At 38.0% G+C, this 26,525-nt stretch overlaps 1 protein-coding gene across 3 annotated transcripts in view; it reads right to left on the minus strand.

Annotated features, from left to right (window-relative positions):
* Positions 1–1,609: 1,609 nt before the first annotated feature.
* LOC131932187 (uncharacterized) overlaps positions 1,610–26,525 on the minus strand; it is a 49,604-nt gene continuing 24,688 nt past the window's right edge. Inside the window, exons 3-14 of one of the 3 annotated variants that reach the window (XM_059289060.1) lie at positions 19,924–20,007; positions 16,340–16,414; positions 12,503–12,586; positions 11,472–11,555; positions 8,697–8,780; positions 7,919–8,002; positions 6,949–7,032; positions 6,429–6,512; positions 5,986–6,069; positions 4,578–4,661; positions 3,834–4,018; positions 1,610–3,429 (exon numbers count right to left, since the gene is read on the minus strand). In XM_059289060.1, the coding sequence (XP_059145043.1) occupies positions 2,086–3,429; positions 3,834–4,018; positions 4,578–4,661; positions 5,986–6,069; positions 6,429–6,512; positions 6,949–7,032; positions 7,919–8,002; positions 8,697–8,780; positions 11,472–11,555; positions 12,503–12,586; positions 16,340–16,414; positions 19,924–20,007 (2,360 nt within the window). In that variant the 3' untranslated portion in view covers positions 1,610–2,085. The remainder of the gene's footprint in view (positions 3,430–3,833; positions 4,019–4,577; positions 4,662–5,985; positions 6,070–6,428; positions 6,513–6,948; positions 7,033–7,918; positions 8,003–8,696; positions 8,781–11,471; positions 11,556–12,502; positions 12,587–16,339; positions 16,415–19,923; positions 20,008–26,525) is intronic. The other 2 variants (XM_059289061.1, XM_059289062.1) reach the window with 2 other exon arrangements.

Genomic DNA, 26,525 nt, shown 5'->3' on the forward strand with positions numbered 1-26,525 from the left:
CATCCAGCTACCTACTACTCTGACTTCTCTTGCTTTCAACTGTTATTTTTTTCTATTTGTTATAAACTTATCAAGGTTTAATTCACATAATAAAGGATATATTCCAATGCTGATAAGAAATTACAGTAAAAATTATAAACAACAAAAATCTCTTTGAACAGAAACTGGTCCAGGAATTAAAAAAAAAAATAACATTTAACTTCTCTGAGTTTGTTTTCAATATTCATTTCACAGCAACAGATTAAATAACGCTGACGTTTAGATTAGTAGTATATGACAAAAATTCTAAATGCAAAAAAAAAAAAAAAAAAAAAAAAAAAAAAAGAAAAAAGAACCGTAGTTCACAGATGAAATTAAAATTGTATAGTCTGTATAAATTCTTAAAATGTGAACATCCCATTTACAGTCCAGCACTGAGCAGTAACAGGCTGGGGACAGGGGTAAAAATACAAAGTTGGTGTAAGTAGACAGAGAGAGAGAGCTGACAGCCATTCATTAACGGAATATTTACTTGGCATACATTTATTGTTAATAGAGATCTAAGGAGACCCATTTTTTATGTTACTTCAGTTGGCTGAAGACCTATTTTACAACAGGGAAATAAATGCGTATTATTTACCACATATTAAGATTCAAACATTTCTAGCTTGTCGATGTCAGTCAAACTATCCCAGCTAATGGATTGAAAATAAGTCTCTTGGTGTTGTTTCTTAATTTAAGTATATGGCCAAAAGAAAATATACCGAAACCTTAAAATAATACTTGAAATCTGCTGCTCATAGAAATATGTACACAAGAATAATACAATAATTCCACCTTGTTTTAAAAGATTTTTAATTTAAAAATTTCAAAACTTTTTAGCATTATATCCCAAAACTCCTAGTTCTTTTTTAAATTCCAATCATGATCTATCATCAAAGTTATGTTTTGATTTTAAAAACAAGAAACTTGTGTATGATTATTATACATACTTGTAAACATAATAATTTCACCATGTTAACAGTTTCCATAAAATTTTCCATAACACCTGTTTCACTTGCCAACACCACCTTAAACTAAAACTCTTGGCTCTATTTTTACAACAGGACTCAACAAGGGTAACAACTTTAGCATTTTTAGCAACCTAAATTTAAGCTGATTAGAGTTATCTGCTTCAAAATAATCAATGATGAGCTCACACAAGAGCATAGGGTAAAAATAAAAATTTTGATTGTCTATGATAGAAATCAACACGACAAAAAAATGTGTAAAATATTAAAGATGAAGTACACTGCTTTAAATTATTAAATATACAAGTAGCCCAAATTAGGGGGGAAAATATATTAAAAGTAAACACCTCGTCGCACACTGAATTCTGTAAATACTGGCTGATGCATTCATGGTATATTTCAACATTGATGAAAAAAAGAATTGAAACTATTGGTTTATAAATTGAAACAACGTTGTATAAGGTTAGTTTAAAAGATTTACAAAGTAAAAATATGTTGGTGCTTGTACTCTAATTCAATTCTTGTTTCAACTTCACTGGTCAACAAATGTAGATGATGGTAAAACAAAATTATTCTATACAATTTACAACTATCCAAACTGAATGATAAAAAAAAATGTATTACCACGTAAACAGCATATAAATACACATACATTTTAGACTAAAATATGCACAGAAAAAATCTTTGACAGTTCTACGAAGCTATATAACTGGTCAGCATAAATGCAAGACATAAAAGAAACTAGAAGTTACATTGCACCCCAGCTGGTACTGTGTTGGATCCACTGTAAGATGGCAGTTCTGGTGAAGAGCCACACCAGTTGGTGTAATGGACTAGAAGTTAATATGTAGTCTTGGCAGGGAGATCAAGGCTGATTTCTTAGCTGGTGGAACATCTTAGTATGGCAGAGGTTCACAGCAAGAAAGGGAGATTACCCTTTTAACCAACAATGTTTCAGTCATTTTTTTTTTCATTAAATTCAAGCATGAGAGAAATAAAATTTAAAAAAGTTTGTGCTCATCTCATAATTGTTACAGCTTGGTTTTTTTTTTCAACAAAAAAATGTCAATTCAACATGTACACATTTTTTTTTAGCTCAGTTTCGAAGTGGAGAGAAGCAGCGCAGATCCTCTTGCTCCAGCGGGGATCGCCCCCCTTGAGTGCTTAGGTTACTGGGAAGGTTAGCCCCTCCCACAGACAGCTGGCTGGATGGGGTGGAGGCCGGGGATGGGTGGAGACCTCCCATCCGCTGGGTGCTGGAAAAATGGGACTGGTGATAGAGACCCATGTGAGACAAGGGGAGGGGGAGGGACGCCAAGGAGGAAGGGGTGCTGGATGGAAGAGAGGAGGGGGTGGAGGATGGAGCTACGTTGGTGACGGAGGTGGAGGAGGTGACAGGAGAAGCAGATGAGTGAGGCAGCATCTGGTGCTGGGAGAAGTGGTCCCGGATCAGCGGCACATTCAGGGAAGGCAACTGGCCTCGCAGGTGGGAGTTAATCAGGTGCTGGGGGGACAGGAAGCCTCCGCCGCTGTTGACCCCCATCCCAGAAAACTGATCCCCTCCGTGGCAGGAAGAGGGGAAGTAATCCAAAGGTTCTTGTTTAATCTGCTTCATCAAACCCCCCAGTCCCCCTTGCCCGGACCCATGCATCATCCCGCCCAGGCTTCCACCTAGGCCGCCCATCCCAGATCCTCGGATCATTCCTTGGTTGTGGGCGGGGATCTGGTTCCGGTTCTCGTTGGCGTTGCCGTTTTGTGCTTGCATGTTGCTGTCGCTGTTGGAGGCGCTGTTGGCCCGGCTGTTAATGTCATTGTGGTTCCCAAAGCCGTCTCGGTCCCGCTGCTGTTGTTGCTGCTGCTGGTTGAAGTTGCCTGATGAGAACCTGTCATCAAAGCTTGAGCCTTGGCCGGGGACTCCTCTGAGATCACCAAAACGACTGTTGAGAAGAGCCGCATCTCTGAACGCCAGCTGGTCTGAAAAGGAGTTGAGAGGCCCTCCCAGGCTGGACATCATGTTGTCCTGGAGGGTAAACCTGTTGGCAGACGCCAGGAGCGCCAGAGGATCGGCACCACGAGAGAAGTTTCCCATTCCAGTGAATTGTAATTGATGGCTGAGGTCGTGACCTCTTCCGCCTGGACCTTGCAGCATCTGTCCTTGACCACCGAGCCCACCTCCAGGACCCCCGAAGTTGTCCACGCGTGGCGGACCCATCTGCTCACCTACAAATATAATTTCATCATCGTCAGAGGATGTGGGGCTGCGTGTCCGTGAGCCGCCTGCTTTCATGCCCTGCATGACGTTGTTGAAGTTCCCATCAGAGGAAGAGGAGACTGGCACCATGGTCGGGGCGCCACCATACAGATCCTTATTCTTTCGCTTGCGTCTTTTCTTTGGGGTAGGGAGTGGGTGTTGGTCGATGGGCTTGATATGGATGTGCATCTAATAATGAAGAGAAAAAAATTATTTTTGTTGAAGTGTTAGGGAAATAAACTTACATGACAAAAATCTGCATCATAACTATTTCAAATTTACCATTGATGACAAGTAAAAAAAAAATCTTAGCGGAGCAACATAACAGATTTTTTTTTAGCACAATTAAAAAAAAACAACTATAAAACAATCAAACAGAATGTAAAATGCTTCTAGCTATGAGACACTTAGCAGCTGATGAAGACAATGAGTCTAAAAAAACATATGCACTTTTGATAGGAAAGAAAAAAAACATTTCAGATTCAATTTTTTGTTGCTGTTTTTTTTACATCAAGACATCTACATGATATGATACATGCTTTGGTGATCTTAAAGCAAACAAATGATCAAACAACATTCCCTGGCTAACAAACCTTGAGAGTGTGAGATTTCAGACTGCTCTCGTTTGTGTAGCACCGATGGCAAATCTGACATTTGTGAATACGAGTGGCCTCTTTTTTTACCTGGTCGTCATGGTTACGCATGTGATGTTGAAGATTGGACAACTGGGCAAATGCCCGCTCGCAGTTCTCAAATTTACATCGATACGGCTTCTCACCTATAAGGGGGGAAGAAAATGTACGAAAAATCAGTGGAAATTTATTGAATATAATTTAGCAATTTTTGGTTCAGAGCAATCACAAAAATCTGTTGAAAACAAAATGATTAAATGAGTGCGACAGGATGACTTGAGAAGCAAATGTATGTGTTTGTGCAATGAATCAAAAACCTAAAATCAAAACAAAAAAATGCATTTATACAAATACTATGCATTTCATCAATCAAAAGATTTTTTATATGGTTTTAATTACCGAAGGGTTAAAATGAAATGATAATTCTATAGAAAAGTCATAATTCAGAAAAAAAAAAATAACAGAAGTATAAGTTGAAAATTTTTTTTTTTTAAATAAAACACTGTAAAGTTCTGGATTTCTGAGGATAGAACTTCTCTGGATGAAAATCTAAAAAAATATACAAGTATAAACAAACAAATAAAATAAAATCTCAAAACGGTTTCAGGATTACTTTTTCTTTAAAAAAGTTCATTTGAAAGATGCAGTGATGATGATGTGTATGTGCTATGACTGGAGGTATGGAACTACCACTCAAGCACTTACCTGTGTGTATGCGGAAGTGCTGGTTAAGGTGCGACTGCTGGCGGAAGGCCCGGTCGCAGCACTGGCATACGTATTTCCGCTCGTCTACAAGACAAGAGAGAGAATAAAAGAAAAAAAATTTCGGGGGATAGAAAAAAACACAGATGTGAGTGTGACTGATCAAACAGAAAAATAAAATTCATGCCTAAATTTTCTTTTTAAACTACAAAACAAAACAAAAAAAATTGGTCACACATAGTTAAAATAGCAGTTACCACAATGGACCAAATAGTGCATCTTTACACTTTTTTAAAAAAAAAACAATTTAACGTAATATTTGCTTAAAATTTATGTTTTGGAAAGATTTTTTAAAAACTTCACAAAAAATGTCAACACTCTACATCAATGTTTTATGTCCACTGAAATTAATTTCTCATCTTGTCCTGTAGAACTTGAGCGGTTTAAAAATTCAATCTTAAATTAATGGTTCGGCAGTAAGAAAAGTGTTAAGTCTGCACCTAAGTGAATTGGAAATAGAAAATGGACGAGAAGCATCTAGAAAAAGAATTATGAAGATATTTGTACTATTTAAGTTATAAAAATTTTCTTTACTAAGTAAAACAAGAGTTCAAAAACCTAATAAACAAGATGTAATATAACAAAAATATATAAATGTAAAAAAAAAAAATTAGTATTTTTCATGACAATTATGTAGCAAGAAACAAATGAAGCGTAGAGGAAAAGAAAAGTTTCTTGGCACCAGTCTCAGTCAGTTTTAGTCCTGTTATTTTTGTGGCAGGGTTGTAAAACAAAAACTACAATCATTTTTTAATCAATACATAAACAGCACTAACAGAGTCAAGAAACTGAAATTTTTTTTAAAAAGCTATTGATGAACTGTATGTTAACTAGCTCAGCCCAACAGAAAAGGATGCAAATCAAATATAAAATGACATGTAAAAAAATGTATTTTTGAACAGCACAGAAGCTCAATTAGTAAATTAGAAATAACGGACATAACAACAAAATGTGCTATTTGCAAAAAAAAATGTGCAGATAAAAAATTGAACGCATGTTTGAGATTGACAAATTTTATTTTCAACAAATTTACTTTTCAGTACATTAGAAATACAATACACTTTAAATCATCATGCAGCAGACTTTTGTTTAATTTCTAAATAAATATATTTTCTCGGCAATCAGTGTGATGTTTGCCAACCTTAGCACTGGCATAAGTAATTGATAATATGTCTCAATAAGGAGGCGATAACTATCCACTACCCAAAAAGATCTCTATTATACTAAACTTCACAGAATTAAGATATTCTTTTTTCTATGTTACAATTTTTAATGTAGTGTGAAGTTTACTGAGGTTCTAGCACTAGGTTGCCAGCAGACGGGTTGTTCTGACTCCACAATGAAACCTTACCAGTGTGAATTCTGTAGTGTTGCTGGAGGTGGGTCAGCTGTTTAAAGCCACGATCACAACATTGACAAATATACTTGCGCTCTCCTGTGAAGAAAGTTAAAAATACTTTATTAATTCTTTTTAAACTTTAAAAAGTTATTCTTAGGACCTACTTAAAAATAGAAGCTAACCCTAAGCTTAATAATTCATAATAAGTCATTAATGGTGACAAAATTACTACTTTAAAATTTGGTTAAAATCATTTCCAAATAAATTTCTCTGCATATAAGTAGAAACAATTAATTTTAATAACCAGAAACACAAAAGAGAAATTATATTTTTGGAATTAATGGAAAATGCCGTCTAATTAGGTTTTAAGTCATAAGTAAATGAAAACATGAAATATATAACAAAACAAAACATTCACAAAACTTTCAAAACAGAGAGACAAAAATACAAGTTACCAGTATGTATTTTATGGTGCTGCTGCAAATGTGTCATTTGTTTAAATGCACGATTGCAAACTTGACATTCATACTTGCGCTCCCCTATAGATGAAATACAAAAATCGAGATTACTTTTTTTTTCGAGTCTGATTTCACAGGATTAATATTTTTTCCAGAATTCTATTACTGTGATTATAATGAGAAGAAAATAAGGTTTGTTAATCCACTTAACAATATCAAAGATAATATTTAAAGCATAATCATATTTTCCACTACCAAAAAAATTTATATGTTGGAAATTGTTTTAACAACAATGATCATATAAAAAGTTGAGTTTTTGAGCAAACCATGCGGTACATTTTGGAAGAAATTTTTGTTTTTTTTTTTAGTTTTGTTATCACACATTTCAGTGTCAGATGTGTCAGACTCAAAAATAAGCAACCTCGATTTTTGTCGACAAAAACATTCACACAAAAACTTGAATTTAAAAGACTGCCGAGAACACTTCAGACACAGAAAGAAAGGTCCTACTATTTACCAGTGTGAATAACATGGTGCTTCTGTAAATGGGTCAATTGCTTAAATGCTCGATTGCAAATCTGGCAAACGTACTTGCGCTCTCCTAGGGGAGAAAAGACAAAAAAGGAGAGTAGACATTTCTTTTTCAGAGCTGGACATGAAGAGGTGCATAATTACATAGAGATGCAACTGACCGCCTAAATAAATAGAACTCTCTCTGTCAGAAGCAGGGTGCATTGATATATTTTGACAATAAGTTTCCCAAGTGGGAATTTGAGATTTTAAGAAAAAATTAATGTCAATAAAAATTAAAAAACAATGGTTTTATTTTTATTTTGTACATAAAATTTTCAGTAAAAAATTTACTTTGAAGCGAAAAAATAAAATTTCCTAGAAAAAAAAATAGGAAATGTTACATCTCTAAGTTGTCCTTATGATTGAAGGGTAGAAGCACCATGAGAGATTAAACTTCTTACTTAGGTTATATCTCTTGTACAAAACATCCCTTTTTTAATATGATCAAATGTGCAAGAATATTCATCGGTGGATTGGAATAAATCATTAACACAAAAATTTCTGATAAGAATTTTTTCACAATGAAATACCTTGTAAGCAACCACATAACTTGAAGATTTTTAAAACAATTTAAAAAGCTGATAGCATTAAAAAAAAAATTTCTAATGATTAAACTGTGTGTGTTTACTGCTAATAACACCAGTAAATACATACTATGACAAACACGTTGGACCAACACGTTCACACACGCACATACTGTTACACTGAGGTACATTGTATAACATCTGACCAAAGGATGTCATGTTTTTGTATCATTCTCTTACTAGCTCAAACTGAGCTTAATATGTTTTAACAGCACACTTCAAGACGGTACATGGTTTTGGTGTGAGCATTTACAAAATTTTTAACACTTTGACCAGTGCTAGATCCTTGGGTCAGTGTACACAAGCAATCTCCAGAGCTTTTTTTTTTACCTGTGTGAATTCTATGGTGCTGCTGCAAGTGTGTCATTTGTTTAAATGCACGATTGCAAACTTGGCAAATGTACTTGCGCTCTCCTAAGTGAGGAAAGACAAAAATCGAGATTACTCAACTACTATTTTTCCTCCCTCCTCAGCTTGTGTTAAAAACACTAAAATGAAAAAAAAAAATAAAGCTTTCCGAATTTTGCAAAGAACCAAATCACTTTTTTTGAGGATGTATTGCTTTATTTTAAACTTGAATCAACAAAAATTTAAGGAATTAAAAAAACGATAGACAAAAAACTAAATTGACAGGTTGTAAGCTCGATTTCTGTAGAGTGCCAACAGAATGATCTAGTGTAAAACGTGTATGTCCAACACCATTCTCACAAACACACAGAATAATCACTGTAAACCCCTCTATTTTTATCTTCATATTCATGGGACTCATTTTTACAAGGTATTTACATGCTTAATAAAATTCTAAATGGTTTTAATTTTTTCGTTGCATTGATTAGATTTAAAGCTAGGTGACTTTACGATTTTTCGTGTAGATTTGACAATCTTAAACAAAACTTTTTGTGTACAAATAATCTTTTCCTATGAAAATATTGCAAAAAATTTCCTTTAGATGATCACTGTCAAGTTCCAACATTAAAAAACAATTTTCAAAGTTCAAAATAAAACTTCTATAATTCTATTATATTTCAAGAAAAATATTTTTAAGCTCGCCTAATTATTATCAATGTCCCAAAATAAAGCAGTTTACAGTATAGCCCAAGGTATTTACCCGTGTGTATGATATGGTGCTGCTGCAAGTGTGTCATTTGCTTAAATGCACGATTGCATATCTGGCAAACATACTTGCGTTCTCCTATGAAGAGAAAACAAAAATCGAGAATACAGTATATGTTATATATACATAGACAAATTGGCGTACACACTGGGCCTGTTCCTCCAGTATTATCTTCTAAAAAAAAATTTAAGGGTCTGAAAAAATTTAACTACACATTTTTTTTTTACCAAGCCAACACTAAAAAATAAATACAAAAATATTCAGGGGATTTTATAAACACAAAAATTCCAAATATGGAAATCATCAGCCATGACTGTGATGGGAAAAAAAACTATTGCTTTGTATATATAAATACAATGTAGACGCTCGATTTTTGTTCATGCGCGTGATTACATCAAGGTTGTCGTGACAAAAACAAACATGTGCAAACATAAAACTATCTAAGGATGCTAAACGATTAAAAAAAAGATGTCAGAATTTTGTGAACATATGAAGGGGTTCACACACGGGAATTTGAATTTAGAAACAAGTCGTATTCATCTAAAAATGCTTCAAGATGACTGGCAGCATTTTTCACACAACAAAACCAAATCTGCTGCATGCAAGAAACTGAAATAACAAGCTAGTATTAAGGAGGGGGTGGGGACAGCCAGGCTATTACCAGTGTGAATTCTATGGTGCTGCTGTAAATGCGTCATTTGTTTAAATGCACGGTTGCAAAGCTGACAAACATATTTTCTCTCACCTGGAAGAAGAAGCAAACAACAACATATATTTTTGATACAAGAACAGCAACACCACAATAAGGTGTGGTAAAGCTTCTTCTGTGGGCATGATCTTGAGTTAGTTCTAACAAAAACCATGGTAGAACTTCTGTGGGCATGATCTTGAGTTAGTTCTAACAAAAACCATGGTAGAACTTCTGTGGGCATGATCTTGAGTTAGTTCTAACAAATACCATGGTAGAACTTCTGTGGGCATGATCTTGAGTTAGTTCTAACAAAAACCATGGTAGAACTTCTGTGGGCATGATCTTTAGTTAGTTCTAATAAAACCATGGTAGAACTTCTGTGGGCATGATCTTGAGTTAGTTCTAATAAAACCATGGTAGAACTTCTGTGGGCATGATCTTGAGTTAGTTCTAATAAAACCATGGTAGAACTTCTGTGGGCATGATCTTGAGTTAGTTCTAATAAAACCATGGTAGAACTTCTGTGGGCATGATCTTGAGTTAGTTCTAACAAAAACCATGGTAGAACTGATCTTGAGTTAGTTCTAAAAAAACAACTGCCTTTGAAATCCTAATGAGAGGCCAACTTTAAATGTGCCAGCATTGGTGAAGTTGCTATGATTACTGCAGCAAAAACTTCATACGGAATTACTTTTTTAAATGATTGTATACCAGCTTTAACTGAACTTGTACGAGCTGGTTCATTTATCACTACTCTATCATGAGATCTAATAGTGGAACGCTTTTGAAATATTTTGTCTCATGATTTGATATGAATAATTTTAGCCAGGTTTGTATCTTATTTTCCAAGATATTCTTTATAATGTTAAAAATTGTTTTAAAAATGAAATACTTCATGGAAGATTTTGATAAATTTAAATGTTTAAATGAAAGTGCAGCAATACTTGAAATAAAAATTCTGGAAAAAATGATCTGCTGATGTTTCACTTGACATTTTTAATGTAATCCTCCTGTCTACCCCACTGAGATATCTCCTGGGTAACTACATTCCAATGCAACAGCCCCTATAGGGCCAGGTACAGCATAGCCTCAGCTGAAACAGCTGGATCAATTGTCTTTTTAAGACCATGCAGGAAATGAGAAAACTCATTTACATAACAATAGTTGTAACCATCTTTTGTGAGGGAGAGGAGGGGTGCCTTTCTCTCCTCACCCCCTCCCCACATCACTAGAGTTAAGCTATAGCTGGGTGTATTAGAATGTAATCCTGGTGGAGATCTGTTGTTGAACTTGAGAAAGTTTTTTTTTGTTAGGGTTAATGACATGCAATGAATGGCTGGGTTTGATGCTACAAGGTTGGCCAGGGTGTGAGGTTAAATGTAGGGATAAATGTGAGCCACTGAACAGATATCTCAAGCCTATACCATTCTTTGCCAGGATAGTCTGAATTTGGCCTGTGTAGGGTTAAACTTGCCCACAGATTTTTCTGTCCTACTTTTCTTTAACAGGATGCTCCAAATCTGGTCTATGTAGGGTTAAATGTGTCCACAGATTTCTCTAGTCCTACTATTCTTTAACAGGATTCTCTGACTTTGGCATGTGTAGGGTTCGATGTGTCCACATATTTCTCTAGTCCTACTATTCTTTAACAGGATTCTCCAAATCTGGTCTATGTAGGGTTAAATGTGCCCACAGATTTCTCTAGTCATACTTTCCTTTCACAGGATTCTCTGAATTTGGCATGTGCAGGGTTAAATGTGCCCACAGATTTTTTAAGTTCTACCTTTCTTTAATGTCATGCTCCAGGTGTGGACAGAAACAACTCCACAAATTTTGCAAACAGTACCATTCTTTAACATTGTACTGATAATGTGGCCAGTGTAGGGTTAAACACGTCCACAGAAGCCCTACCACTAACTACTGGTAGCGTCAAACCTGCCCCAGCTAAGGTTCAAGCACAAGGACAACAGCCAACAAACCACGCAGGCTACAGATTGTTAGTAGGACCAGGACAGGTTTGACAAGATAGCGGGAGGGGGGGGGAGGTGGACGGCTTCTACCTTGAAGAAAAAACTCACCAGTATGAATTCTAAAATGTTGCTGTAGGTGTGAAAGCTGTTTAAATCCCCGCTCACAACAAGAACAGATGTACTTGCGCTCGTCTGGGAAAAACAAGACGAGTGCGGTGTCAACAAAACTTAAAAGACAGTCAAATCATAAGCTAGCTCCTAGGGTAAAATAACTCCTCAACACCTCACTGTCTTACAATAAAGCAGTGATTAAAAAAACGTGTTCGTTTTTATCACTATATAAATTCTAAGTGCATATCCCCAAACTGTGAAGAAGAATGGTGGGAAAGTGAACATTAGGTCTAAATAAGATAATCGACTTTTTAAAGATTTTTTGACCTAAATAGATTAAAAAACTTGGTAGGTCAGTGTCTATCTAAAGTAACACTAGTCCACATAAAAAAAAAACCAACGCTACAGCACGAATGACTAAAAAAATATTTTAACTTTGTTTGAAATTCTAACCTTCAGAGCTTTTTTTATAACCTTGACAATTTGTGTCATTATTAAAAAAAAATGCCAGGGAATGTATTTTGACAATAAACCTTCATTGGAGGAGCTAATCAAGACTTAACACCAAGCAGGTTAGATTAACCAACCTCTTGAGATATTCTGATTTTAAAGTGTACGTGTTTCCAGTCAGTATGTTAAGATTAAAGATCATTACAAGAGATACACTACGCTTTTGGACATAAAGGGGTTTTCACCACTTTTTCAATGAAGAAAACTTGTTTAAACTTAATAAGACAATATCCAAACACTGATAATTATTTTATTATACTTCTTGCAAAACTGCTCCACCACATTTTAAAAAAAATTCTTTCAAATAAATATATAGGATGACCTGAATCATTTTTTTTCATAAATTTATTCTAGTTAATTTTTTAAAAACTTATTCAGTATTTTTTAAAAATAAATATATTAAAAACACCTGACCACTTCTTTGATCATATGGACAATTCTTTGAAAGATTCATTCTATACAAATAGACTTGAAATAAAAGCACTGCTAGAGTAATAGTTTCACCACATTGCACTCACCCGTATGTATGCGGAAGTGCTGTTGCAAATGGGAAAGTTGCTTGAATCCCTTATCGCAGAGCGAACAAATGTACTTGCGCTCTCCTACAAGACAAAAATTGATAAAACAGCTTGGTTGTTTTGAGTTTGACTCTTTGGCAGACTGTCTTTCTTTTAGTTCACAATTTCATTGTGATACAACCCCAAGTGGTTCTATTTTTTCCCTAAAAGGTTTGCATTTTTTTTACCCTAACCCTAACTATTGGTGACAACTACCAATTAATACTACTTTTAGAATTAATAAAATCAGAAATTTACTTTTTTTTAAAAGATTTACTTAATTTAATATTTTCTCTAATTATACTGATATATATATTTTTTTTTTAATTAATTTATTTAAACTGAATTTTTCCCTAACGTTGTTAGAGTATATGTGAAAACAGCAGAGAAGGAACACAATAGAAGATGCAGGCAAGATATACATTTGTTCTTATTCACAGCTTTCACACCTTTAAAGCAAAAGTGGTTTCCATTGTGTTTAGACCTCCCCCCTTCCCCCCTTACATCTAAAACTTCAATGTTCATATTTTTTCAATTATTATTTTTAAGGGAAGGGAGAGGAAACATTTCCGAAGTGGAAAAAAAAATTGGCTAGACTGCTGAAAAGTCTGATGGAAGTTTTCTAGAGATGAACTTTTCAATGACGAATTCCACTGTTGCTTTAGTCCCCTTTACTACGGTTGTTATTGAAGGGGGGGTGGGGACACTTTGCTACAAGGCCATCTACTGCTGTACATGGAGGAAAGGGGTTGTAATATACAAGTGTGGATATTCATGAAGCGGTAACATAAGAAAAGACACATCTAGAGTCATACTCAAAAACACAAACGTCTGTATCAGCAATTTTTGCATTGTAGGCATGCATTAAAAAAAACGCGGGAACAAAATTTGACGAAACAAAATTTTCGAAGGTAATAAAAATAAAACGAAAAAAAAAAACGCAATGATGTTATATTGATGAGAGATGAAAAGATGAATGGATGACATTGGAAATCCTGTGATTCCCACCACTCTAATATACAAGCAAAAAAAAAATATATTTTTTTTCTTTCCATAAAACATAAAGCAACGAATTGAAAATAAACACAGAATAAACGAGCAGGGACAATAAATCTGGTGTATGTGCTGTAAGAAAATGTGTTCCGTCGCACATCTGTCCAGCTTTGTTTAAAAAAAAAAAACCACAATGCTGTTTAAATAATACCGAAGACATCTAAAGTTATCTGATAAAACATGATATATGTTAATCTGAAAAAATGTAGGTGAGTGTGTCACAGAATCTTTTAATAAAAATACGTGGGTAAGTTAAAAAAAAGTTTCAACTCCAGTTGTTTTTTTTTTAAAGTTAATCTCCTTGTCTGGACATCAAGTTAAACAGGACACAAATGTGATTACTAATCCACATAATCATTGAAACAATTGACTGATGTAAGTTAGATGGTGATGTGGGGGGGGGGGGGGGAGGGGGTGGCTTAATCTCTCCTATTGCAGAGTTAATGCTGAAGGATTTTTTTAAAAAATCCTAATAAAAGTCAAGAGAAGGGGGGGGGGGGGGGGGATTACCAGGTTTTTGCATCAATCTAAAAGTAAATGAATAAAAAATATTTGTTTAAAATTAAGAGCGCGCGTGTGTTGATAGTAGAAGCGGGTCGAGCGTGGCACCAGGAACGGTAACTCGTCCTTATATTCTCTAAAATAAATAAAGAGAATTCATTTAATACCTCTCGACTCCGTGGCGTGGCTAGTGTAACGAAGAAACGAGAGAGAGAAAAAAAAATGACTATTTTCTTTGGTTGTTTCCCTTTACTGTTTCTATAACCAGTCCGGGCGGGATATTTTACATCACACTTGTGGGCCCGTATCACCTTCAAGTCACGACTGCCCCTATCGTTGATGGCCTACGTCGTCAAGACATTACTGCCCCTCCCCTCAGCTTGTTATATAAACCATCGGGTCAAAACCGGCCGGGGACTACTGCTATTTTTAAAACCAATTATGGACCGTGTTGATTTTGTTCTATCAAGTTCTTTTTGAAGCTGTAAAAACTCCACCAACTCACAACACAAGTATGTGATTCTATTCGTTTTTTAATATTATGTCTACGAACACGTTATGACTACCAACACTGAAGATACCAAATCATAGCAGTAACGCGGAGTTAAAAAAAAAAAAAAAAAAAAAAAAACTACAAATAAACATCAACTGTTTATTTTAAAATATTTGCCCCATCCCACCCTAATATTGAACAGCGACTTTTTTTCCACCCTCCACGTAACTAAACCCCCCCCCCCCACCCTCCCCAAACTTGTCCCTCTGCAGACGAAGCTCGTGGCATGCTCCAACAGATGTGTGAAGAACTCACCATGGGTGGCGCTAGTCTACTAGATACGCTCACCCAAAACCATCCTCGAGAAACTGCATTACTTTCAATTGGAGCCAATTTACTTGGCATTCGACGACAGCAGCATTGCCTACATTTATTTTACACTACGAAAATGTGTCTGTTTGTTTGAATATGCGAAAAGCTACAGAATTGGTGATTTTATTGTGAATTTTAGTAATAGAATATATTTACACTATAAAATACACATGTGTAAGTATATATATATATATATATATATATATATATATATATATATATATATATATATATATATATATATATATATATATATATATATATGCAGACTATATACTACACACACATCGAATGTGCCTGCCAAAGGTTGCTAAAGAAAGTGGCCACATTTGCGAGTGGCATCAAGTAGTTGGCCTAATGGCACCCACAGATCTCCACTCAGGCAAGGAGCAACACCCCGGGTGCGCGGGGGAACTCCTCTAATGGAAGGTAAAACGGTGCAAAGCGCCCCACTCACACACAGGGTTAGCTATGTGACTTACTCGACCAACTACTTTACCCAACTCATCAAATCGAACTTAACCAATACATTTTCAATTCACCCCCTCTCCCTTTCCCCCCTTCCCAATTATTTATTCTACTACTCCAAGCCTCACATGATCAAAATATTCTCCGGTATTTTTTACCCTCCCCCCTTTTCCCCCCGATCACGTGATCTGTGAGCTAATGAAAACCTCGGCAAGGGCGGATAAGCGAGTGTAGTGTTGAAGGAGCAAATGGACTAGTAACGGTGCTAGCCAGGAAACCGTGTTTACAGTTATTCCACGGCTCCTGTTTCACACTACACCCCAGCATACAACCAGCCCGGCTGGAAGAAAACTTTCACCAGCTCAAAACCCCGAGATGGGAATCACACTACGGGGAACCATTCACTTTAAAATAAATAAATAAAAAATGAACTTTTTTTATCTAGTTTTATTTGTATAAAACCCTGTCTCAGTAAGTTATAAAATGTACGCCGACGTGATGGACTGTGTACAGAAATTCATCGAAAATCTCTCGATCTCTCACATAAACGCTAAACAAACACCAGATGATAGATATTATTTTTAGTTAATTAACAATTACGTATAATTAGATACATTTCTTTAAAAATACAAAACAATGCATGTAAAGAAAAGGTGCTAAAACAAAATGACATGTAAGAAATGAATGCATAAATAAGTAAGTCTGGCATCTACAAAAAGATCTGCAAGAATCTATAGAAGTGATTACATGGGATAAAGGAAACACTAAAAACGGCATGCATACATGTATACACAACATTAAAAAACATAAAATACTATTTTTTTTAAAAATGTTTGTAAAATTGAACCACAATAGCAGAAGAGTACATAAAATAAAAAAATAAAAGAAACATGCTTAAAGCAGTATAGTACGGGATATGTCCTGCTGGCGTGTTGCTGGCACATTAGCATGCTTTTGGTCGTCGTCACTGGGCGGTGCTGTGTCGCCTGTGTCGTTTAGGTCAGGATGGGAAGATAACAAGAGTAAATATACACACATGTGTGTTCAATGGGGGCTGTGTGCTCTAGTGTGTTTGATACAGGTGTGTTAGTTGTGGTGTTGTTTTAAACTATTCCAGGGAGAAGAAGTAAAAAAAAAAAAAAAAAAAATTATATTTGAGTTTTTTCAACGATTCCAGAGAGAAGAAAAAAAAATATTTAAAAAAAAATGAATAAAAACAAGATTTAATTATTGAAAGCAATGTAGATGTAAGTGAGAATAGACTAATTATTGCTGAACTTTAAAGAGAAAGTCGAGACGATGTAATATATGAACAGATATTTGAGAGCTGAATTGTCTGAACCTGAAGATTCGTGAGATTATGTCTAGGAGCTGAAATGTCTGGATCTAAAAATACAGTTGATTACAACTACAATGTCTGAATCTAAAGCTGCATGGCCTATACAGAAATAGAGAGAGGTAAAATGTATGATTGTAATGATTGTGTGTTACTTAGAGAACATGTCTGAATCTAAAGCTGCATGGCCTATATAGAAATAGAGAGAGGTAAAATGTATCATTGTAATGATTGTGTATTACTTAGAGAATGTCTGAATCTACAGTTGGTGTTGGTAGATCACTCAAGAACAAAACACGGGACGTTAACCTGACCATACGGGCTCGGGATAGAACTAACAAGTAACGTTGTTTTTAAAATTCAAAAGAAAAAAGAAAAAAAAAAAGAAAAAAAAATTAAAATCACAAAATTGTATCAAGTTTCTCAGTTTAACAATAAGCCGAGACTACGAAGAAGGAATTTAAAGGGCTTTTTAAAAAAAAAATTAAGTTCATGTTGGTCGCGTGAAAACTGCTCCCTATATTGCGCGTGTTGTCAGTTGCCCTAGGAACCTGAGATCATAAATAATAATCGCGAGGTGAAAGAGAAAGTCAGCAGGCAAAGAACGTTTAGACGAGCCGGTGGGGAGGATTTAAGCCTATCTAAAGCTAATCCTCTTTTCAGGGAGGCGGAATCTACGTTAGGAAGTTTAATCAACGTTCCTTGCCAAAGAGATGGAGGCGTGCGGGACAGGCTGATCACCCCTTGATCCGGCCGTTTAACGTCCGCTGGGCGATGTAGCTCCGTCATCATATGGTCAACGTCCGATATAGCTCCGTCATCATATGGTCAACGTTAGCTGGGCGATGTAGCTCCGTCATCATATGGTCAACGTTAGCTGGACGATATAGCTCCGTCATCATATGGTATATAGCTCCGTCATCATATGGTCAACATTCGCTGGACCATATAGCTCCGTCATCATATGGTCAACGTTAGCTGGGCGATATAGCTCCGTCATCATATGGTCAACGTCCGCTGGACGATATAGCTCCGTCATCATATGGTCAACGTCCGATATAGCTCTGTCATCATATGGTCAACGATCGCTGGGCGATATAGCTCCGTCATCATATGGTCAACGTCCGATATAGCTCCGTCATCATATGGTCAACGTCCGATATAGCTCTGTCATCATATGGTCAACGATCGCTGGGCGATATAGCTCCGTCATCATATGGTCAACGTCCGATATAGCTCCGTCATCATATGGTCAACGTCCGATATAGCTCCGTCATCATATGGTCAACGTCCGCTGGACGATATAGCTCCGTCATCATATGGTATATAGCTCCGTCATCATATGGTCAACGTCCGCTGGGCGATATAGCTCCGTCATCATATGGTCAACGTCCGCTGGGCGATATAGCTCCGTCATCATATGGTCAACGTCCACTGGGCGATATAGCTCCGTCATCATATGGTCAACGTCCGATATAGCTCCGTCATCATATGGTCAACATCCGATATAGCTCCGTCATCATATGGTCAACGTCCGATGTAGCTCCGTCATCATATGGTCAACGTCCGATATAGCTCCGTCATCATATGGTCAACGTTAGCTGGGCGATGTAGCTCCGTCATCATATGGTCAACGTTAGCTGGGCGATATAGCTCCGTCATCATATGGTATATAGCTCCGTCATCATATGGTCAACATTCGCTGGACGATATAGCTCCGTCATCATATGGTCAACGTTAGCTGGGCGATATAGCTCCGTCATCATATGGTCAACGTCCGCTGGACGATATAGCTCCGTCATCATATGGTCAACGTCCGATATAGCTCCGTCATCATATGGTCAACGTCCGATATAGCTCCGTCATCATATGGTCAACGTCCGATATAGCTCCGTCATCATATGGTCAACGTCCGATATAGCTCTGTCATCATATGGTCAACGTCCGCTGGACGATATAGCTCCGTCATCATATGGTATATAGCTCCGTCATCATATGGTCAACGTCCGCTGGACGATATAGCTCCGTCATCATATGGTCAACGTCCGCTGGGCGATATAGCTCCGTCATCATATGGTCAACGTCCGCTGGGCGATATAGCTCCGTCATCATATGGTATATAGCTCCGTCATCATATGGTCAACGTCCGCTGGACGATATAGCTCCGTCATCATATGGTCAACGTCCGCTGGGCGATATAGCTCCGTCATCATATGGTATATAGCTCCGTCATCATATGGTCAACGTCCGCTGGGCGATATAGCTCCGTCATCATATGGTCAACGTCCGCTGGGCGATATAGCTCCGTCATCATATGGTCAACGTCCACTGGGCGATATAGCTCCGTCATCATATGGTCAACGTCCGATATAGCTCCGTCATCATATGGTCAACATCCGATATAGCTCCGTCATCATATGGTCAACGTCCGCTGGACGATATAGCTCCGTCATCATATGGTCAACGTCCGCTGGGCGATATAGCTCCGTCATCATATGGTCAACGTCCGCTGGACGATATAGCTCCGTCATCATATGGCCAACGTCCGCTGGACGATATAGCTCCGTCATCATATGGTATATAGCTCCGTCATCATATGGTCAACGTCCGATATAGCTCCGTCATCATATGGTCAACGTCCGCTGTGCGATATAGCTCCGTCATCATATGGTCAACGTCCGCTGGACGATATAGCTCCGTCATCATATGGTATATAGCTCCGTCATCATATGGTCAACGTCCGATATAGCTCCGTCATCATATGGTCAACGTCGGGAGACCTCTCTCAGAAACATCCGCCGTGTTTTGTTCTTTAAAGTTTGTATAATTTAACCCCTAGACTCACCGCAGTGAAAATTTGTAATTTTAAAAATAATAAAAAATGTCACGAGATTTAGAATTATTTTCAAAAATTAGACAAGCAGTTATACTTACATTTAATTAATATCTAAAGAAAACTAAAAAAAAAAAACTTGCAAAAAAAAAACCTCAATTCCTGATTTTAAATGAAAATATACGGTTATATTTACAACAAGTAAAATCTTTTTTTTAAAAAACCTGCAGTTAATGTGAGTATTGTGTGTGTGGATGAAGTATAAAGTCTCTGAGCACTGAGAGGGTGGTGTGTGAGACAGAGGATGTGAGTGGGGTTGTACATACCAGTATGGATTCGGGTGTGCTTTTGTAAGTGGGAAAGCTGCTTAAACCCTCTCTCGCAGAACTTGCACATGTACTTGCGCTCCCCTACAATACAAAAATCGAAACAGACTTTGAGTTTTCTTTTCTTTCTCATTTTCTTTTTAAATCTATTTCACAGACTGGCTAAAAAAAATCGGCTCTATTTTAATTTTTTTTTAAAAGTAGTACTTAAAAAAACCGCTTCGGTAATGATGTAATGACTACGAATACAGCTAGTATCACACCTACATCACTCAAAATCTGCTCAAACGATTTTTGTTGAAATGATAATTTCACCTTTCCCATACAAAAGTCGCCATCATCCTTGAACCAACAACAGACAAAAGCAATGAAGGACCACGACAACATAAAACTACAGCCGTATCTATACGACGAGCATACCATCCAAGCCAAATGGGGATATATAGATATATATTTTAAAGCCATGTATTAATAAATAAATAGTTAAATAACTGAATATATTAGAGGTGTGATTAAGCAAATGGTTAATGGAACATAAAGAGCAGCATGCAGAACTACAAGCAGAGAGGGAGAGATCACATCATCCAAATGTCAAGGTGTGCGGGTTTACCCTGTGTACTATTTCTGTGCTAGCAATATCCCTTTAAATCACTTCAAATCACTTACATTTGTTATCTCTCACTGATAAATATTCGGAGCTTGCTGTCATTTGTACAGCCTCTATACATAAAATTAGACTGATGAAACCATCATTCCCTGCTCGATATACTGCGCAAGTAATTTGTACCCACCTAACTTTTATTTGTAAATTGCTCGTTGATAAATAGTATGTTCTAGCTATAGTTCTACTATTTTTTTTTTAAATTAATCAATTATCACTCACTGCTTTTTACTATAGATATGCATACAATACGTAGGGATATATAAGCAACCAGTATCTTTGATTTTCTAAAGCAAAGAACTACGTAAACATATAGATCTATATACTAGTGTATAAAAACCAAATGTAAAAAAAAAAATAACATATTTCTCTCTTTAAAAGCACTAAGACTAAATGATTTTAAAGAATTAAACGCTTTGATAATTTAACAGGTTAAAAGACAAACACGACATAATGTGTTTAATTACAGCCCAATCAAGGCATTAACTGATTCACCTATGAGAACTAAGAAACTGACATATTAGCGGCTGGGTTCAGGAATGGAGTTTGTCTTTCCAATTAGTTTCTACTGAAGTCATTTGTTAAGTCAATATGGAGGCATTAAAGCTAGCGATGACTGATTATGCGAGTATTTTACTATAAGTCTACCGGGAGAACGAATGATACAAATCTGCCATGTAATTAGCAGCAATCAGTAGAGAGGTTAATGCCTCATTTGCTCTCAAGTGTATGAATGATAACCTAGGTGTACACCAGTTCGTAGAGATTTCAAGTTCATAAAAAAATGTAACATAATGTAAACATTATCAGCTGATAGTTAATTTTTTTTTCAAAGACTTTTTTTTTAAATTGTTAATGAATAAGAATAAAAAGATGCAGTATGAAAAATGAATTGAGGTGTATGGAAAACAAAGAGCAAGTGATACATAGAAAAATGTAGGATATAGCAGTCAAACATTTTTCATACAATGGTATAGAGCAGGGGTCTCCAAACTACGGCCCGCGGGCCGTATGCGGCCCGCGAAGTCCTCTCATCCGGCCCGCGGAGATCTTTTTGTCCAAGAAAAAATTGTTTGTTGGTGATGATGAGGAACTTTGCGCAGAAAAAGCAAAGACATGCATGGAAGAAACTGGCCCCCCAACTGAAATTTGATAGTTAATGCGGCCCTCGGACTGAAAAGTTTGGAGACCCCTGGTATAGAGAAAGATATGGGATTGTGTATAATGGTGAATAGAACGTACGTATGCTAGTAAAGTTGTAAGTGTAAAAGATACAGGTTAAAATGATAATTGACTGAACGAATTCAATTAGCCACGCCTTGTATCAGTGTCAGTAAGATAACTAGACAACGAAACTGTCTTACACAAGTCCTAACAGAAACTGAGATCTGAGAAGCTACACAAGAGATGGACGAGTGTCTAGGTGGACAAAGCAAGCCTCTGCTACAGCAGATCTCTCAAGAAGAAAATATGAACACGGACTTTGAAATCGGGATGTTAAAACAAGAAAATTGCTAAAGGCTGAAGTAAATCTATTACACCTAATCAGAGCTGTATTGAAGCGGACACTCCCCCCCCCTCCCAACAAAACGGCCTTACGTCCCCGATTTTCAATAACTCCCCCGCCCCCGCCCCAACCCGAAACTCACCCAATCTAGTCAGTTATTTTTTTTATCCTCTGTAGGACTTAAAATCGAGCAGTGAATCGTGGGTGAAAAACCCGATAACATGGCGAATAACTCATCAAAATAGACCGAGCCACGAGTTGTTTACCTTGGACTGTTGTGTTTTCCAGGCCTATTTTTCTTTCATTAAAGGCATAACTGGCATCATTTCTTACAATCACAAGCGACGACAAGAGGAATGTGATTGTGTCCCTCACTAGCGCGCGATTGTTAGCCTCGAGTGTTTTTCCTGAGAGGGAGGCCGAGGGGAACAAGGCTAGAGCCTATCTGTGATAGATGATTCGAGAGGTCGGCCAGCATTGTGTCATGGGCCATTGTGTCGCGGCCCTAGAGAGGTTCTGGATATCCCTAACAAGGAGGGTGGGGGAAGGGGGGAAGTTCCAAAGGTGGCTATTTAGTGGGTCACAACAGCCAGCTAAACAGACGTTCTATAGGAGGCAGCTCAGTGACTCAACAAAACCAGCTCGAAATAACTGACTTTTTTTTATAAGGGCAGGGAGGATATTGAGTGGTCACCAAAGCTGACTCTATGTAACAGTGACAGAGGTTCAATGTTGGCGCAATGGGTGGGGGGGGGGGGGGGGGGGTGAACTTAAAATTTGGATAATGCAATTTGAAAAATTGTTTACATTGAATGTCCAATGTTTTAAATGAAATCAGAAATACACAATAAATGAATGACTTCAGTTGTAATACAAAGTCACAGATATTAACAATTACGGTGATAAATATATTCGACAGAAAGTAAGTCCAGAGACTATAAAGCATTTCTTTTCTTCCTTACGTCTTGTGGCATGATAATGGATTGACTGTGGGTGTCGTTAGCTTGCTTCTATCGTTAATGTGCTCAAGCCATTCTGTCAGGGGCTTACTTCCACCAGTGTGTAACATGCTTACACCAATGTGTAACGTGCTTGCACCAGTGTGTAACGTGCTTGCACCAATGTGTAACGTGCTTACACCAATGTGTAACGTGCTTGCGCCCATGTATAACGTGCTTGCACCAATGTGTAACGTGCTTGCACCAATGTGTAACGTGCTTGCACCAATGTGTAACGTGCTTGCACCAGTGTGTAACGTGCTTGCACCAATGTGTAACGTGCTTGCACCAATGTGTAACGTGCTTGCACCAATGTGTAACGTGCTTGCGCCCATGTATAACGTGCTTGCACCAATGTGTAACGTGCTTGCACCAGTGTGTAACGTGCTTGCACCAATGTGTAACGTGCTTACACCAGTGTGTAACGTGCTTGCACCAGTGTGTAACGTGCTTGCACCAATGTGTAACGTGCTTACACCAATATGCAACGTGCTTGCACCAATGTGTAACGTGCTTGCAGCAATGTGTAACGTGCTTGCACCAGTGTGTAACGTGCTTGCAAAAATGTGTAACGTGCTTGCACCAATGTGCAACGTGCTTGCACCAATACTTCATTAGCGTGTTTCACTAAAGTCTCTTTAGCGTGTTTCCGCCAATGTGTAATTAGCGTTTCTCGACCAACATGACACATCAACGAGCTTCCACTAGACACACCATCGGCGTGCTCTGTCATGTGTGTCGTCAGCGTGTTACACGAACGCGTCGTCCGATGTTTCCCGGAACAGTGTGTCGATGTGTACCAACTGAGACTACACCACCACCACTAATGCGGGCCATCAAACTACACCACCACTGTGTATCAGGATATGCCTGGTGTGTAGGGCCCACTAATGCGGGCCATCAAACTACACCACCACCGTGTATCAGGATATGCCTGGTGTGTAGTGCCCCCTTATGCGGGCCATCAAACTACACCACCAACGTGTATCAGGATATGCCTGGTGTGTAGTGCCAACTAATGCGGGCCATCAAACTACAACACCGTGTATCAGAATATGCCTGGTGTGTAGTGCCCACTAATGCGGGCCATCAAACTACAACACCGTGTATCAGAATATGCCTGGTGTGTAGTGCCCATTAATGCGGGCCATCAAACTACACCACCACCGTGTATCAGGATATGCCTGGTGTGTAGTGCCCATTAATGCTGGCCATCAAACTACACCACCACCGTGTATCAGGATAGGCCTGGTGTGTAGTGCCCACTAATGCAGTCATCAAACTACACCACCACCGTGTATCAGGATATGCTTATAGTGCCCACTTATGCGGGCCATCATTCAGCCCCAATCAAGAGATTTGTTTTGTGTGATCTCTAGGATGAAACCAGCCCAGCTGTTGTTAAGGTAGGACTGCGGTGAGGGTCCCAAGCACGCACTAAACAATGATATTGTCGATTCAACTGCGGTGTTGACATTCCATTAACTGGCTACTGTGTACGGTTGGTGATCGGGAAATTAGAGCAACTTATAAATGTTCAGAGATTCGAGGGTGAGGGGGGAATACGTCAACCGTAACATGAGTTAACTATTTCATTTTGGAATTATGATTAACTAAAGCAAAACACAGGTTGTTCAAAACAAAAGGCGGTATGTATCTAATAACGGGAATCTCTGGCTCCAGCTAGGGCAACCTCGCTTCACACTCCAAGCCAGTTGTGTTGGAACTACGAGACCTTCGTTCTAATGGTTGGGTACAAAATAGGGGACTACGGGTTCAAACTACGAGGCAGTTGTTCTACAATCTGGTTCTAATCATGAGACAGTTGTTCGAACTACGAGACAGTTGTTCGAACTAAGAGACAGTTGATCTACATGCTGGTTCGAACTACGAGACAATTGTTCGAACTACGAGACAATAGTTCAAACAGCGAGACAATTGTTAAAAATATATGACAGTTGTTGAAACGACGAGACATTGGTTCTAAAGGTGGGACAGCTTGGTACAAAATACGGAATATACTGGTTCAAACTAAGAGACAGTTGTTCGACCTACGAGACAGTTGTTCAAACTACGAGACAGTTGTTCGAACTACGAGACAGTAGTTCGACCTACCAGACAGTTGTTCGACCTACCAAACAGTTGTTCAAACTACGAGACAGTTGTTTAAACAACGAGACATTTGTTCAAACTACATGACAGTTGTTCGAACTACGAAACAGTTGTTCGAGCTACGAGACAGCTGTTCCAACACAAGACAGTTGTTCGAACTACGAGACAGTTGTTCAAACTAAAAGACAGTTGTTCGACCTACCAGACAGCTGTTTAAAAAAAGAGACAGTTATTCAAACTACGAGACAGTTGTTCGAACTACGAGACGGTTGTTCGAACTACGAGACAGTTGTTCCAACAAAAGACAGTTGTTCAAACTAAAAGACAGTTGTTCAAAGAGCGAGACAACACCAGTAGGAGCTTACAGTGGCCACATCAAGTTTCTCACACATCTCTTAACATGTGGCCAACGTTACGAAAAGATTTTTTTTTCCCCCGTTAAAACTCGAGCTTGGTTGAGATTATGTAACTATTGATTCCACGGGAGAGAAGCGGTGAGGGGGAGATAATCGACCAGACACTACTCTAGTTAGAGGTGGCAGACCATGAACCCTCCACTGCTACAGCAAAGAAGAGAAGAGAAAAAAAAACGGATGTGTTGAGAAAACCCTGAAATATTCCAGCATAGAAACCGCTGGCTCTCAAGTGTGTAGTCGCCAGTGGAATGGGTTCTATCCTAGAAAACAGCGGCGAAAGACGACGCGGCCAAAGAGGACGGCACCGTGAGATCAGAGAGAGCTGTTATAAAACCTTACTGTTATCTCCTTGCCCAGCAGACAAAACGCTGGGATAAAAGTAACATGAGATAACGTTCGAGTCTTCACGTCGCACGGCCAAGTCTGGCTGCAGCTAGCCCGGGTCAACCGGCGGCACTTTGACACGGCGTATTGATGAAATGTCTGGTCGAAATGTGACATGGGTAGCGTAGGGCGAGCTAATGTGCCATCATAATTAGTTCAGCTAATGACATCATACCGAGGTCCGACTTGAATCAATGCCTTTTTTTTTCTCTCTCTCTACAGGTAGACAGCGGAGGCACACTGAACAACGCCTGGCAGCAAGTCACCATAGAAACCGTCTACTTCCTGTCTGGTATAAACTACACCATCCATAAATAATAAAAACGCATTGTGAAGGGGAGACGGGAGCAGTTATCAGTTTTCTACCGGCTAAGAGAATTTGATCCGGCATTATTTTTATTTTTTTTTAATCTTTGAGGTGGCACACTAAATGATGTCACATCTTATATTAAAAAATCTTCGTCTAATGTGTCTCGCGTATGTGATCGAACTTAAGTTAATTTAAAAATGTCTGTGTCGTATTA

Source organism: Physella acuta, unplaced genomic scaffold, assembly GCF_028476545.2.
Source record: "Physella acuta isolate Inbredline_101_S28 unplaced genomic scaffold, ASM2847654v3 ptg002107l, whole genome shotgun sequence".
In the NCBI taxonomy this organism is placed as follows: Eukaryota; Metazoa; Mollusca; class Gastropoda; family Physidae; genus Physella; species Physella acuta.